Here is an 18,343-nt window from a genome sequence, read left to right on the forward strand (position 1 = left end):
TGATTAAAGCAAAAATGATAAAAGAAATTAATAATTGTTATACATAACATTCGAAGTTGACTGGACAATATTTTAGATTATTTGATAAATTTTGGTGCAAGTATATTTTGCAATATTCTTCTTGTGTGACTAGCTCATCTTAAAAAGGCACTCTCTGGCATATATATTTATTGACTAGTTATTCTTAAAAAAGCCTCTGGAAAATCTATATTCTTAATTAATATTTTATCATGATTGTTGGAAATGGAGTTCAAATGTTTACAATCCTGTACTCTTAAAATAGCTGGAATACGGCATTTAATCAGTCTCACTACAGTTCAAACCACGCGATTCTGGGTTGTTTATGTCTTGTGTCTTAAAACAATGTCTTGTGTCTTAAAACATTGTTTTTACTTCATTAACAGTGGGCGTGGCAGTGTCAACTGTAAGCAGAAGCCAGGTTGGGGTTACGGTATGTCATCTTATTTATTTCTCTGCTGATCTTTTGTCTTTTGTCCTGTGTTTCGAATTTCTATTCTTTGAGATGTTAAATTGGAAGATTCTACATATATTTTGTTATATTATTCTATGATATAATTAATGTATCTAGAAGTTTATACCATATTATTAGATGCTATCAGTTTTATGAATAGTCTATTTTCCCTTTGTATTTCAATTCTTCTTTACAAATTACTATAAATCTTAGCTCATTTTTTTCCCAACTATGTAATTTTTCTTTCGTGTACTTTTAGAAGTTACAGCTGAAACGCTTCCTGCACTATCCAAAATTGGTTTTGAAACTGGTATCGTGAAAGAGTTTCTCAACTTTGATATGCCTAGCGAACACCAGACATTGTCGGGTGAAATTGTTGTTCATTCCTATAATGCAACGGTGGAGGCTGTCTATCAAAATTTGTGTGTCGTTCACGATGGTCAGATTTGCGTTGTTAAGGTTAGGCTTACAAATCTGATGGTAATGTAATTTGTGCCAAAATTTTGCTGCAGTCAGGCTAAAACTTTTACAATTTAATGTGTGGGACTTTTGTATTCGCAATATTGAGCAATTTATATCTGGCAATACCTTGCTACCTCAGGCTTCGGTTTTTGTCCTGCGAATATAAGCATACTGTTGAGAATGATTCATCCTACTTGCAATCTAGTACATCAAAAAGATATTCTAATGCGTAAGTATTCTTCATATTTCCTACAGTATAAATTAGCTCAATCTATTTTATGATGGCCATTGAGCCATCTTGGTCTTCTATGTTAGTTATCGATAATTTTTATATATACATATATAATTGGATGTGAATTTAGGTACACAACCCAAATAAAGCAGAAATTTGGTTTGTGCACCGAGCTTTTTTATTGTGTTACAATTGAATTTCTTTCTTTTATCTGTTTTTATAATTTCATGTGAGATAGTGTTACTTTCCAAGTCAACATAATGTATGAATCACTAGTAACATTCACCATCCAAAAACTCCTGATCACTTTTAATATGATCTTCCCAGCTGGTTCATATAAGTTGTGTCTTAACGTTTATGAATCATAGTACAGGGATGGATTATATATGATGTGTCCTAACCTTTATGAACTGCAATATAGGAATGAATAATTTTTTCTTTACGATCTGAACTTTTTCGAATCTTGTATTTCAATCTCTGTAATTACAGCCAACAGGATTGTGTATATTACTCGGGCTCTTCATCTTACCTTCAAGTACCCGTGTTGGACACTCGACAATTGGACATGTACACTCGGATTTGAACACTTATTTTACAATAAAAACATGTATATTTTTCAAAATATTTGGAGTCCGATACTTGACACGTATCCATGTCGAACACTTCTTGCTGAGTCCGAGTAAATGCATTGATTCCTGCAGACAGGAGGGTCCCAAGTTAAATTATAATTGTACATAAGTTTTTCTATTCTTAACTCGTACAATTATCATCTTCAACTGATGTTTGGTATGAAAATGTTAACATTCACTATTAAATTAGTAATAACATAGAGATATGATGTGCCTATTGACCACCTTAACTTTAGTTGAAAACCTGAAGTACTCAACCTAAACAAAGAAACACCTCAAGATATATAAATCGTTTATTTCTGCCGGGCTTGGAAACTCTCCCCAGCTCCCGCCTCCCCTCCCCCCCCTCCCCAAAGGAAAAAAGAAGATCCACCTTTGAGCAAAGAACACAGTATCATTATGTCACCTGAAATAAGATGGATTACATCCTTAGCTCCATTCTAAGGTTGATATGTAGTCAATAAGATCGTGCTACAAATGTTATCTCCAATTTTTTCACAAAGTGGCTAGACTTGCCAATTAGTGTAATAATGTGGCCTTTGTATAAGCGAACAGACATATCTTTTCTCCTAAAAGCCCTACAACTATAATCCAAAAATATTCTAAAGATATGGCCAACATCAATCAATTATTAAAATATATTTGAATTAAATAATGTATCATAATTCTAACAAGTGTGTTTTATGGATGTTGGTTTGTAGGAAAGGGAACCCATCATCATGAGAGCAGCACCTTCACCGTGGCAAGATCAAAATTTTGTTAAATCATAATTATCAGTACAATCTCTGACTACTTTGTGCAACCAAATGTTCTTTTCTGTAATTTTTGGTTTCACCCAGAAGTACAAAGCTCTATTCTTTCATGCTAACTAAAGACTAAAGTCTATCACAGGTGTCATGTATTTAAATACAGGAAGAGTTGATGACATCCATTTGCATGTATAGAAGAATTTCACACCAAACACTTTATCTGTTGTCAAATTTTCAGGTTAGCAGAAGAAGCTTACAATTTTCAAAGCGTCTTGAACTTGCCCTTGATGTAGGTTTTACAAGAAGATACGTGCGATGTACGTAGGTATTATGATTTTAGGGATAATTAAGTTTTTACAAGAATTCTCTTCTTTTTGCAACTTATTTAACAAACATATTTCTTTTGTACAAATAATCTTTATATTTGTTTTCTCAAAACCCTAAATTATTTATCTGATCAAATCTCGGCTCTTTATCTGAATTTATAAATGCATCAAATGAACAGACTGCAAAACTTGTGATGCTTTGAAGTACTATGTTCAGTTTACTTTTTAATATATAATCTATTCTAGTTTATTTGCAACACTTCACTTTTGAAATCATATTAATTTTTCTGTAGCACTTTGCATTAAAAAAGTTTTATACGTTATAACTTGTGTGTTTATAACATGAGGGGTACCTAATTGTTATTATGGTATTATCAAATAAATACAAAAACTACCTCCGTCGGCTGAAACTAAGAACAACTGGCAAGGTCTTCTTAGTATGCTAAAATTGTTGCAAACATGTTGATGGTGAATTGGAGTAATGTATTTACATAATTGTTAATCCTTGTTATCTTTCTCCATTGTATAGATGTCAGAAGTGGTCAACTTAAGGTGGGACTTGATTCATCACAATTATGCAGCAGGGATGAATTCAAGAAGTAAGTTTAATTTATTATTTATTTTTCTTTGTCTTTTGTTACCTTGCTTTTGAGCTTTCTTCTTCAGGTTTTGTTTTAAGCCTTCAAATTCTATTTATAATGAAAAACTGGACATATTTATTACAGAACCAAACTAATTCCTTAATCTAATTCAATAGCTAGACGATAATTGTTGCAAGTCCGTTGTTCTATATTTGTGCCTATTGAGTATTGACATAGTTGACTGGGATACACATGTGTATGGATCTATATAGATGGACTTATCCTTAGAGGTTTATTAGTATGGTTTTAATAATATTCAAAATAATCAAGGCACGTTGTTTATCATAGCCATTCCTTAGGAATTAGTATATTTTATTAAGTGAAGAAACTAAGCATTCATCTACGAAGTCTGTCCTGCTTGCAAATTTTTTCTGTAGCTATTTGTGTAAGACACACACATGGTCACATGCTCACAACCAACATTTACCATAATGTGTAACTACTTGAAACAAATGACGTATGAATAATATTTTAATCAGTGATATGTATATGAAAGATGTGTCAAGTTTTCACAAATAGAGCTAAAATTGTTGATTTAATTTTTTTTAATTAAAATGATGTAGGACAACTCTAGTTATGATGGATATATAAACTAAAAATGATAACGATGATAGAATTTAGGCGGATGAACAACTAGCATAACAGCCGTTATCCCAAGGGTTTCCCAACAACAAAATGCAGAAGAGACCCAATTTAGGATTCAAAGATATTCGAGTAAGTTTGGAAAAAGATTTCTAATGTATTTTGGAGTTCTAGCTCGAATTCTCTATACTTGAGGCATGTTGGTTTGTTGTGTACTTCCTAGCAACCCTAATGGTTTTTGTATTAATTTCAATAGGTGCTCTCAACTTGCATTTGAATCATAATAATAAGAATAATATATTACTTAAGTAATGAATAGGAAAATAAATAATAATCAAATTATCAGAGGGTTATTTCAAATAAAAATTTATAAAAATTGGGGAAATGTTATGATCGGTAGCTATACTGGTAGGCGCAAAAGAAAAGAGAAGTAAAAAGGAGAAGTCATCTCGTTACTTCACCCTGTTTTTGGTCAATGACTTTTACATCTGTTCTTGTGTTTCAGCTAGTCCGGCCATACTTGGTAGTTCGAGCAGTGAAGATGGGGAGGCCTAATATGCACACATAGTGAAGTAGCCCACTGGTGCAATATGGAAGATAACCGTAAATTTAGCACCAAATGGTAACATAACTTGTACATGTTCTTCATCTCGGACATCATACATCAGCAATTTGACTTGGTGTTTATGTTGAAGAACATCAAAGTATTTTTTCAATAGTTTTTTCCCATGTTCCCGAGATTTTCTAATCCCAATGATCTCGAGATGAGGTGGCCGAGTCCGGTTTACCAAGTCTGCATTGACATTGCCTTCTTTCTTGTATCTTGTAGACTGCTCAGCCTAAGGCTAAAATATAAAATGTGCTATAAAAGAAGAAAGTCAATTACGTGGGTGAACCATATGGCCCCCAAAAGAATCGCGCTTCAACCTGGACAGATAAATACTTTAAGTCGCTATCTATCCGAAGAACCTAGGTGCCCTACCTATTTATTGCAAAGTAGCTGTCAGAGTCTTGTATGCTTTTAGTAGCTTGTGTCACTGGGTCCGTGGGGAAACCCCTAGGAATTCACATCAGAAACATAGTAAAGTAATAACACAAGGAGAATTAGTAGGAAAATTGAATATCACTTAAATAAGTATTTTAATAATTTCTGATGTTATTTTATTATAAAGACTAATAATAAGTATGGGTTGGTAGTACAGATAAAATTCTAATTATTTATTATTAATGATGGTGAGATGTGCACTCTAGTTTGTTTGGTGGTGCATAATATAACAATGTATGTGGAAGATAAAATAAAAAATATTAATTTTTGTCATACTATATATTTTATTAATGATTGAAGATGTTTTCATTAAGTCACTACATAGGCTTTTATTTGTGGAATGAGATTGCTAGTTTACAAACAACCATTTAACTCTATTAGAAGGAAGCCTTTTTAGATGATGGGCTCAAAAAAAAATTCATGCAGGCTGGGCCCTAAAAATAAATAATATCATATTTATGTGGATTTAAAATTTGTTTAACAAACCCACCAAGTGGTACCAAATATTTAGTTCAACACTCCATAATAATTTCTCATATGGCTCCAGTACGGGTCTGGGATAGGCAAGTGGGCTACCCCTGATGGGCTAAAGGCCGAGGCATGTGGGGCTTGGAGTATGAGAGTGGGGATTAGGGAGTTGCCTCAGTTGTCATACTAATTTTCATATTGATATATGATATTTTCATTAGTATCAATTTGTATGATAAACTCCAACTATTTCCACTAGTAATGTGTAGTAAATATATAAATAAGTTGTATATTACAAATATGATTCTACCATAAGTATAATTGAGAGAGATACACAATATATGGTATACATTATCCCTTTTACAAAGGATTTTATCTCATATAACTTCTCTCATCTAACTCTTCATTATTAGTAATGTGCAAATAAATTTTTTTATTTTCAAATTTTTATTTTTAGTATGAGTATACTTTTTAAATTTGTATTATGAGTTATAAAAATCTTTTACGATTTATCACTTTAAAAAATATCTAATAAAATAAATATTAACCAATTATATATTCTTTTTTAATTATATAACCGATATCTAATATATATAATTTATTTTATAAACCTATAGTCTAAATTATGTTGACGCGTAATTTGGATATTTATTTTTCAACCACATTATTAAACTAATCAAAACTAAAATTTGATATGTCATATTTATATTTTTTTACATTTTATTTAGGATGTTTATTGTTAATTAGTTTATAATAAAAATATTAAAAGTGTTATATTGCAAATTATATGACATCATATTTATTAAATAACAACGGTGCACTTATAATATGTTCGAAGGATTAAAAAGTGGAACCAAACACTAACTTTCAAAATAATTGTGAAATTTTGACTATGAAATAAAAAATAAATAAAGATATACAACATTAAGAATTTAAAAAAAATCTTAATAAAATTAGTAATTATATAGGAATTTTCCCTATAAAAAGAGTGTTATCTTTTCACAAACCCTAACATTTGACCGACTGTCAGCCGCCCCCATCTATTTCATAGAGACTCAAATTTACACTAAACAGTGATGAACATATTCGAAGATGAAGAAGACAATAAAGAAAACCACCCTCCACATGTAAATCAAGATTGGCACGGTATATTTCCTTACTCCTCCTCTTGAATAAATAAATAATCATAGTTAATTTTTTTCTAATTAATTATTTTCTACAGGTATTTCAAGGGGATTGGTTATGATACATCAGTACATGATAAAAATTAGAGTGAGAGAGGATGGGTGTAGAGGATTCTACCATTACATGCCTTCTCTAAACGCAGTGTGTGGTTATAATTCATTTTCTTATTATTCTATTATATTGATGACATGATTAATAGACAATACTAATTTACATTTTTTAGTAATATTGAATGACAAATAGTTTCAATAAGGACATCTAACTTTCATGATGCATATGCCATTAATTATACTTAAAAATAATTAAATGATATAGTTTATGTGTTTAGAAACTTGAGATTTTGTGCAGGAGGATGTTGGTCAATTATGTGTGGTGCCTGGATTATATTAGATTGACTTAGTGGCTTATATTAGTTTATAGCTTTAATTTTAAAAGTTGTTTGTATTTCGATCATCTCCCTAGCTATATATATATATATCATGTTATAAATGATGTAAAACTTAATGCTAAAGTAAAATTTCTATTTTTTTGAGTTGGTTTTCAACAAAATAGTGCATATTTCTTGTTTATACTCAATGCCAGGATGTATACAAATATATATATAAGCTGTGTATTGTAAAACTGAGAAAAACAAAGACTTGCGTGTAAGTTGTTTTTATTGACTTGAAGCGTACAATATAAATAGATAGATGATAGAATATGCAGCTAAAAACAAGGACCATTAAACAACTAACTCTTCTAATGCAGTTCTACTTCTACGTGTCTACATATGCCATTTCTAAAACTTCTCCACGACTATGCATACTAATTCAACATGCACATACTTTAATTATTTTAAAACAATCTATAAGTTTCAAAATAATTCCAACAATCACCCCCTTAGTTTTGAAACTTATTTAGGCAACTCCATTACTCCCAGTAATCTGCGCATTCTTTCAAATTGGATAGTAGTGAGAGCTTTGGTCAGGCAATCTGCTCGTTGCATATCACTACTCACATGCTTGACAATGATCTCCTTTCTCTCAACACATTCTCGAATATAATGGTAGCGTTTGTCTATATGTTTACTACGCCCATGAAATGTACAAGATTACTGGACCCATATCTTCACCTGTTAGCTTGCTGAGCAGATTCCTCAGCCAAACAGCTTGACAAGCTGATGTCGTCCCTGCCATAAACTCTGCCTCGCACGAAGACAAGGCAACACACCTTTGTTTCTGTGAGACCCATGTGATGAGGTTATCATTTAAGTAAAATACCATTCCTCTTGTACTCTTCCTGTCATCTGTTTGTCCTCCAAAATCGCTATTCGAGTATCCTGTAAGCATATTGTTTCCAATATCCCTCGAATAAACCACGCCGTAATTAATTGTACCCTTGACGTACCTGAGTATACGCTTTACAGCATTCATATGAAGAACTGTGCGCTTTTCCATGAAACGGCTGACTATCCCCACAGCATAGCCATGTCGAGACATGTATGCACAAGGTAGCGAAGTCCTCCAACCAAGCTTTTGTATTCTGTTGGATCCACCAGTTTCCCGCCTTCGTCCTTAGTCAAATGCTCATTCGAATCCATAGGATATTTATTGGGGTTAAAAGCTTGCATTCCAGCCTTCTCCAATATTTTCTTTGTGTAAGCTGACTGTTTTAGCTCTATACAGTCCTTCATTTGTTGAACCTCCATTCCCAGATAGTACGACAACCTCCCCAAATCATTCATTTCGAACCAATCATTCATCTGTTGTTTAAATTCATTTAGTACCTGTTATTAAGAGATCGTCTACATAGACTCCAACAATGAGAGCTTCAACACCATTACTCCTGATGTACAATGCATGCTCATATGGGTACCTTGAAAAACCTAGATTCTCAAAATACTTGTTTAGTTTAGCATACCAGACACGTGGTGCTTGACGCAGACCATAAAGAGCCTTAATCAATCTATACACCAAGTGTTCTTGACCTTCTTTAATAAAGCCTTAAGGTTGAGCAACATAAACTTCTTTCTAAATTTCTCTATTTAAAAATGTTGTTTTGACATCCAAGTGGTGAATCTGCCAATCGGTCTTGGTAGCCAATGCCAACAGAAAGCGAACAGTCTTGAGCCTGGTGACCGGAGCAAAAATTTCGTCAAAGTCCACCCCCTGCTCTTGTACGTATCTTTTGGAGACGAGCCTTGTTTTGTATTTTATTATTTCCCCATTAGCATTCCTCTTCAGCTTGTATATCCATTTCAGGCCTATTACTTTGCGATAAGCCGTTAATTCTGTCAGTGTCCATGTCTTATTCAGCTCAATAGACTCCATTTCGCTCAGCATTGCTATAACTCATTAGCTCATCAATTCCCATCAATAGAAGCTCATCATCGAGCTTAATTTCCTATGTCTCATTTTAAATATCAGCAAGAGATTTGTAACGTCGCGGTTTACTGCTACTGTCCGAGCTTGTAGACTCTGAATGGTCTATGTTTACTGTCATCTGTGGTGTCATGGGCATGCTCCCTTTTGTCGATGGAGTCACTGCTTCATTTTCAGACTCCATACTCGTTTTTTGTGATTGAAAGCTTTCTTCTCCCCCTTTGAATAACAGTTTCTTCACTATTCTGAACATCAGGGCCAACTACAACAAACGTGGTCTGTTGATCACGATTTTCCTCTCTATGCTGATCCCATGGCCATGTTTTCCTTTCCTCGAACGCCACATCCCTGTTTACAAATATCTTATTGCTTTGAGGATCAAGCAAGTGATATGCCTTTGTTCCTGGTTCATTGCCTTTGTTCGTGGTTCATTTCCAAGATGTATCACTGGTTTGCTCCTGTCATCCAACTTCTTAGTGTGTACCCCTGGGATTTTCATATAAGCCATAAATCCAAAGACACGTACATGGCCTATGTTTGGTTTATCTCCTTTCCATGCCTCATATAGAGTCCTTCCAGTTAGAGATCGCGTGGGTAACCTGTCGAGAATATACATGGAGTGTCTCACAGCTTCTCCCCATAACGTCAAAGGTAGATTCATTTATTTCAGCATACTTCTAGCCATTGCAACCACTGTCCTATTTCTTCGTTCCATCACCCCATTCTGTTGTGGAGAGTAGGGAGCTTTGTAGTGTCTTTCTATTCCGCTTTCCTCACATAATGTTGTAAAATCTTGAGAACAAAATTTTCCTACACGATCAGTTCTGAGAGTCTTTACTCGCTTGTCTGTTCCATTTTCAACATGTGCTTTGAACTTCTTAAATGCATTAAGGGCTTCATCCTTACTTTTTAGAGTATATGACCACATTATTGGACTGAAATCGTCCACCAAAAGAAGAAAATACCTGTTGCCACCAGTTGTTGCCGGAGATATCGGACCACAAAGATCACCATGCACCAATTCAAGCACTTGTTTCGCACAGAATTTGCTTTGAGATGGGAACGATTTTCTGACCTGTTTGGACATCGAACAATCTGTGCACATAGTCTTTGGATTCTCAAACTTCGGCAACCCATGCACCATTTGTGTAGAATGCATAAGTGTCAAAGCTTGAAAATTCATGTGGCCGGTGAATGCCATAACCAAGGTAATTCATCTGTCTTAGAGATTAACAATGCAGGCTTACTGGTTTCTATAGTTATTTTATAAAATCTATTAGGGGATCTTTTCACCTTCATAAGTCGTTTTCTTGATTTTTCAAACACCCACAAGTACTCACCATTTAAGACGACTTTGTTTCCAACTTCAGACAATTCTCCAAGACTAATTATGTTATTGCAAAGCAAATGGATATAATTTACCTCTTCGACGGTGTGTTCTTCCCCATTTTTGCATGCAAAGACCACATGGCTTTTCCCCTTTATTTCAACTGGTGAGCCATTTCCAAACCTCACTTGCCCAGTTACTCCCTCGTCAAGTTCTCTAAACTTTGATCGTAATCCTGTCACTTGATTACTCGCACCATTATCCAAATACCACAGGTTTGAATCAGCACGTTCACCATCGTGCACAAGTTTTGGTACAACCTTTTCTTCATTTAGCAACACCATTTCTTCCCCTTGTTTACTGTGTTTGGCCAATAAGAGTGCTAGCTCGTCATCCTTGATTTGTGCCATGTTTATTTCTTACTTTTGTTCCTTTTCTCTCCCGGTTTTTCGACACTCTGCAGCGAAGTAACCATATATGCCGCAGTTATAGCATTTTACTCTGCTTTTGTCGCGTAACCCACGTCCACCTTCCTTTCAACGATTTCTTTGGCTGGACGACCCCTCTGCACCTCCTCTGCTATTCCGTTTGATCCACTCCTCCCTAGTCAACAGAAGTTTTCCATCACTGTTTTCCCATTTTATTTGTAAAAGTTTGGAGATTGTAATATGAGTTTATACCTCTTTTTTCATCTTCAATTCATGATACAGTTTATTTGACCAGTTTCCGAGAAATTATTTTTAGCCAATGTTGGCTATTGATATTCCTTCCCATAAACTATATTGGCTATTGATATGCCTTCCTAGAAACTATATGCAGTAACAGGTTTCGACCATATTGATTTTCTTTTAGAAACATTGTCTAAGGATTTTTTTCACAAATAAATATGTACATATGTACTTATGCTAGATATTAATTAGATATCAGAGATATTAATAGGATTATTTTGGATATCTATCAAGTTGGACTTTTCAAAATTTAAATTTCATGAAATATGCTGTTATTAAATATTAAAGTAAAAATAAGTTGGGAAAAAGATTTTTAATGTATTTTGGAGTTCTAGCTCGAATTCTCTATACTCGAGGCATGTTGGTTTGTTGTGTACTTCCTAGAAACCCTATGATTTTTGTATTAATTTCAATAGGTTATTTGAAGTTGCATTTGAATCATAATAATGAAAATATTCTATTACTTAAGTAATGAAAAGGAAAATAAATAATAATCAGATTATCAGAGGGTTATTTCAAATAAAAATTGATAAATATTGGGGAAATGTTATGATCGGTAGCTATACTGGTAGGCGCAAAAAGAAAAGAGAAGTAAAAAGGAGAAGACATCTTGTTACTTCACCCTGTTTTTGGTCAATGACTTTCACATCTGTACTTGTGTTTCAGCTAGTCCAGCAATACTTGGTAGTTCGAGCAGTGAAGATGGGGAGGCCTAATATGCACACAGAGTGGAGTAGCCCACTGGTGCATTCTAGAAGATAACCGTAAATTTAGTACCAAATCGGGGCATAACTTGTGCATGTTCTTCATCTCAGATTCCATCATACTCAGCAATTTGACTTGGTGTTTATGTTAAAAAATATCAAAATACTTTTTAATAGTTTTTTCCCCTGTTCCCCTATTCCCATGTGAAAGCCCCTAATTTAATTTGAATAAATTAATTTAACTTTTACTTCAAAAGATGATTTTTATATGATTATTGTTAAAATGCAATTAAATGGCTCCAAAAGTTTAACTGTCATGTAAATATATAATATTACAAAAATATAGTAAAAATAATTTTAACCTTGTGATGTGACAGGATTTTGCCCTCTTTGGTATGAAAAACAATGAGATTAAGAAGGTAGTACGTTGAGGGAAATAATTAACGTGCCTCTTTTGTTTTTGATGAATAATTACGGATCTTGTTTTTTAAATTTTGTTGCCAAGTTATTTTGTCTTATTGATTATTTTCGTACGAAAATATATAAAGTAAACTCTCTTTATTTTTGTAGTTTTTGCATATATATGTATTAATTTAATAATAATAGCAATAATAATAATAATAATAATAATAATTTTAATTTATTTGCATTATTATATTAATATTAATATTTACTGCTATAGGTGTGATGCAAGAATCATTTAGTAGTTGTTAGGGCTAGAATTCAATGTATCCTATGTTGGGTCGTTTAATCTAAACTTGGGAAGCTCGTTTATTTATTTCTTAGTTGCTATCTTAATTAAACTATCGTGCAAAGTTTGTTTGGATCGTGTTGACGTGGTCTAAAGAACTGGAAAGGGCGTTGTTGAATAAACGTTAGTCTTTGAGATGATGTAGGACTTTAGTTGTTTAGTTGCTATTTTGTATGACATTTACTTGCATTATTTTAGTTTAAGTATTGTAGTTCATTATCAAATAATAAAAGATGTTCAACGCTATCTTTATCAAAATACACATACAGACACTTAAGTTGCATATCTTTGTGCCAATATTCTGGTATCAGAGCTTTGGTCGTCCAGTTGAAACCCAAGTACATGCCAAAGACACAAACGATGGAGTCGGGGAAGATTAAAGAAGGAACGATCAGCTTGAGTTATTCAATGTTGTCACGAGCAAACTACACAGCATGGGCTATGAAAATGAAAGTATATATGTAGGCCCATGGAGTTTGGGAAGCGATATCACCAAAAGATCCCAAAACGACGGTGGTTGAAGACAAGGTAGATAAAATTGCTCTCGCAGCAATATACCATGGCATACCAGAAGATGTCCTCTTATCCATTGCAGATAAGGAAACCGCCAAGGAAGCCTGGGATGCAATTAAAGTGACGTGCCAAGGTGCGGAGCGCGTCAAAACAGTGAAAGTACAGACTCTTAAGACGGAGTTCGAGTCTATGATGATGAAGGACACAGAGATTGTAGATCATTTCAGTATGAAACTGACAGGATTGGTCACAAACATTCGGGAATTAGGAGAGGAAGTAGCTGAAAGCTACGTGGTCAAAAAATTATTCCGTGCAGTTCCGTCAAAATTTTTACAATTGCCTCTACTATAGAACAATTTGGCAATCTGGACTCCATGACAGTAGAAGAAATCGTGGGCTCTCTTAAGGCCCATGAAGAACGCCTCAAAGGGCAAGTGGAAACTGGTGGAAATAAGCTATTACTCACTAGGGAGGAATGGATTGAATGAGAAAAAGATGAGAGTAAGCTGCTACTCACAAGGGAGGAATGGGCCAAGCGTACATACAAAGGCAACAGTGAGAGCTCGCAGAGAACTCATGGGAAAGATTACAACCACGGCGCACGAGATAAAAGCAAGGTCCGTTGCTTCAACTGTAGTGCCTACGGGCATTATGCCGCTGAGTGCAAGAAACCGAAGCGAGACAGAGAAAGTAAAGGAAGAGGCACATATGGCACAAATATCCGATGAAGAGCCTGCACTATTATTGGTTGAGAGTAATGAAACCGAGAAAGTAAGTATGTTAATCAACGAGGAACGTGTGAGGCTAAATTTGAATCAAGACGACAAGGGGAAACATGTGGAATCTAACCTATGGTATTTAGACAATGGCGCAAGTAATCACATGACTGGGGAGTACTCAAAATTTGACAAACTAGATGAAAGCATTGTGGGTCAAGTAAAATTTGGTGACGGTTCAGTTGTGCAAATCAAGGGTAAGGGTTCAATCACGTTGAGATGCAAAAATGGAGAAGACAGGAAATTAAAAGAGGTATACTACATCCCTTCTTTACGTAGTAATATAATTAGCCTCGGGCAACTTGCTGAAGAGGGGTATAACGTAATGATCAGAGGTGAGTTCTTGTGGGTTCGAGATTTACAAGGTAACCTACTTATGAAAGTTAAACGATTCATGAATAGACTGTATAAAATGATAATTTACAGTGGTGATGCAAAATGTCTGATAGCACGATGCGAAAATGAAAACTGGCTGTGGCATTCACGCCTTGGCCATGTCAATTTCAAGGCCATGAAGCTCATGTCCTAAACCAACATGGTACACGGGATGCCTGCTATCAATCAACCAGATGAAATTTGTACTGGCTGCCTTATGTCAAAACAGATCAGAAAGATGTTCCCAAATCAATCAAAGTTCTCAGCCACCATACCACTCGAATTGGTGCATGGAGATCTCTGTGGTCCAATTACACCTTGCACTCTTGGAGGTAATAAATATATTTTTGTCTTAATTGACGATAACAGTCGAGCTATGTGGACTTACCTTCTGAAAAATAAAAGTGAAACTCTTAATGCCTTCAAAAGATTTCGCATGTTGGTTGAAAATAGCCCAGGAAAGAGGATACGTACTTTCAGATCGGATAATGGTGGAGAATTTACCTCAAGGGACTTTACCCAGTATTGTGAGGAGGCTGGGATTAATCGCCACTTTTATGCCCCATACTCTCCGCAGCAAAACAAAGTAGTTGAACGGCGTAACAGAAACTTGATTGAGATGTCGCGAAGCTTACTCAAGGAAAAGAATATGCCAAACTACTTCTGGGGGGAGGCAATTAGACACTCAACTTATTTACTGAATAGACTTCCTACACGTACAATTACGGGCATTACCCCTTATGAAGCTTGGTCGGAGAAAAAGCATCACGTAGATCATATCCGGGTGTTCGGTTGTTTGGCCCACATGAAGGAACCACATATAAATCTAAAAAAACTCGATAACAGGAGCAGAGCTGTAATTCACCTAGTCAAGGAACCGGGCACAAAGGCGTATAGACTTTTTGATCCTGTCACAAAGAAAATTTATGTGAGTCGTGATGTCATCTTCGAAGAAATGAAAACATGGGACTGGTGCAAAGAAAATGATGTAAATATAATGTAATCTGGAAATTTCTGTGTAGTTACAAATTATCGAGAGGAAAATGCCAACAACAATTTTGAAGAAGGGACACCAAGTTTCCAAGAAGCAAAAGTGGCTGATGAAAGTACAGACAGTGACCAGATATTGAGTTCGAGTACGTCGCCTCAAAATTCAGAAACAGAAGAAAGTGGAGACATAAGTGATCATAGTGAGCCAATGTAACAAACTCCAGTTCCGAGGATGAGCAACCTATGAAATTCAAAACTCTTAGTGAAATATATGATTCTACTGAACCTGTCGAGCTGGAAGATGATGAACTGTATCTCATGGGAATAGATGAGCCAACCAATTATTTTCAAGAAGCAAAAGGAGACGAGTGAAAGAAGGCAATGCAAGTCGAATGGACGCTGTTGAAAGAAATGGCACATGGGAACTAACTGAATTGCCAAAGGGACGTAAAGCTATTGATCTCAAGTGGATTTATAAATTGAAACGAGATGTTGCTGGGAACATCATAAAACACAAGGCTAGAATTGTAGCCAAAGGATACGTACAAAAGAAAGGGGTGGATTTCGATGAGGTATTCACCCCTGTTACTCGTATTGAAACGATCAGGCTACTATTAGCACTTGCAGCAAAAGAAAATTGGGAGGTACACCACCTCGATGTAAAGACTGCATTCTTGAATGGGGAAATCAACGAGGAAGTGTTCGTTAAGCAGCCTGAGGGGTATGTTAAACGTGGAAGAGAGCACCTTGTTTATAAGCTCTTGAAGGCTCTATACGGACTACGACAAGCCCCAAAAGCCAGGTACTCAAAATTAAACAAGTGTCTGGAAGGATTAGGTTTTGTCAGATGTGCCTATGAACAAACTGTGTATACAAGGCACGTGGGAAAAGAAGTGCTAATCGTAGGCGTTTATGTCGATGATTTGCTGGTAACCGGCTCAAACACTGTCCAAATTAAAGAATTCAAGGAACAGATGGCTAAAAGCTTTGATATGAGCGATATGGGAAAACTCACATATTACCTGGGCATTGAAGTGGAGCAAGGTAATGGGTACATTCAACTGAAGCAAACTGGATACGCAAAGAAGATTCTTAACAAGGCAGGAATGCTGTACTATAACTCAACTAAAATGCCAATACATCCCAAGGAGATTCTCAACAAAGATGAAGAAGGCATGTCAGTCGACTCTACTAATTTTAAAAGCATGATAGGCGGGCTGAGATATCTAGTTCAGACACGTCCTGATCTACCCTATTCAGCAGGCATTGTTAGCAGATTTATGGAGAGGCCCACACTGATGCATCAAAATGCAGTGAAACGTATCTTACGTTATGTCAAGGGAACGATGGATTTGGGTTTAGTCTACACAAAAGATGAGAAAAACAATGTGGTGATTGGGTACTCTGATAGTGACCCTGCAGGAAATGTGGAGGACAGGAAAAGTACGGGGGGCATGATTTTCTACCTCACCAAAAGTCTGATAACATGGAATTCACAGAAACAAATGTGCGTTGCCCTTTCCTCGTGCGAAGGAGAATTCACGGCGGCAACAGCAGCCTCTTGTCAAGCAGTGTGGTTAAGGAAGCTGCTGTCTCAGATTACAGGATTATATATACAACCTGTGACATTGTTTATAGATAATAAGTCAGCCATCGACTTAGCAAAAAACCCTGTTTTTCATGGTAGAAGTAAGCATATCGACATCCGGTTTCATTTCATAAGAGAATGCATTGAAAATGGGGACATAATCGTGAAGCACGTATGCTCAGACGAGCAGAGGGCAGACTCGTTAACTAAGGCACTAAACGCTGTCAGATTTGAACGAATGAGAGACTTAGGGGTCATTTGTTAACCCCTGTACCATACCAAAAGTACTGGACGAGACTTGAATCACCTGTCCAGATTGTTTGATAAATTTTTATGTTAGCTTGATGAGCCAAGAATTTAGCTGGATGACTCATTCAAAAAAATATAGCTCGATGGTTCATATAACATAGGATATAGTAAGTTTTATGAGGTGATATCAAGCCACTAGATCATAATACAAAAATATAATATATTTATTTATACTACATACATGATTTTCTTAAAAAAAGGATAAAATTAAAATTTCATGCCATATATTAATTTTATTTAACATTTATACTTATATTTTTAGTTTAAAATATGTTTATATTCAAATAATAATGTGGATTTTAATATGAATACATTTGTCTAAAATTTGTTTAATAATTTTAAAATTAAACTTACAATTATATATTTTTCATGTTTACGACTGAAAATATTGTTTACTCTTTAAATCTTTAAGAGGATTATATTTATTCAAAATATATGTATGCTTTTATTATTAAATTTTCAAAATATGTGTAAATTGTTATTTGATTATTAAGATTAAAATACAAATTAATTTTTACATATACGTAAGGATATGATCAACAAATATTATCGTTCAGAAATTTTGATATTTATTTACCAAACAGGATTAACAGTCCAGCATTCAGATTGTCAATCGTTCAGAATTTTAATCGTACAGAAAAAATGATTCAGATTTAACAAATGACCCCTTACTTGGAGTAAGAAGGTTTGTTAAGACAAGTTTAGATTAAGGGGGAGTTTGTTGGGTCGTTTAATCTAAACTTGGGAAGCTGGTTTATTTATTTCTTAGTTGCTATCTTAATTAAACTATCGTGCAAAGTTTGTTTGGATCGTGTTGACGTGGTCTAAAGAACTGGAAAGGGCGTTGCTGAATAAACGTTAGTCTTTGAGATGATGTAGGACTTCAGTTGTTTAGTTGCTATTTTGTAGGACATTTACTTGCATTGTTTTAGTTTAAGTATTGTAGTTCATTATCAAATAAAAAAAGCTGTTCAACGCTATCTTTATCAAAATACACATACAGACACTTAAGTTGCATATCTTTGTGCCAATATCCTATAGTGAAAACCTCCTTACTAGTTACTAGCTTATCATGTATATTTTTCTAGGCATTTAATACAAACAACCAAAAAACCCTCGTATATATTTGCT

At 34.8% G+C, this 18,343-nt stretch overlaps 1 protein-coding gene across 1 annotated transcript; it reads left to right on the top strand.

The window, feature by feature from the left end:
- The first annotated feature begins 11,842 nt into the window (after nucleotides 1-11,842).
- Nucleotides 11,843-13,525, top strand: LOC141702704 (uncharacterized). The gene is made up of 3 exons (XM_074506328.1): nucleotides 11,843-11,950; nucleotides 12,288-12,329; nucleotides 13,127-13,525. Exons 1-3 carry the CDS (start codon nucleotides 11,843-11,845, stop codon nucleotides 13,523-13,525), a joined length of 549 nt encoding a protein of 182 aa, XP_074362429.1.
- The last annotated feature ends 4,818 nt before the right edge of the window (nucleotides 13,526-18,343 follow it).

The sequence above is a fragment of the Apium graveolens genome, unplaced genomic scaffold (assembly GCF_009905375.1).
Source record: "Apium graveolens cultivar Ventura unplaced genomic scaffold, ASM990537v1 ctg5569, whole genome shotgun sequence".
In the NCBI taxonomy this organism is placed as follows: domain Eukaryota; kingdom Viridiplantae; phylum Streptophyta; class Magnoliopsida; order Apiales; family Apiaceae; genus Apium; species Apium graveolens.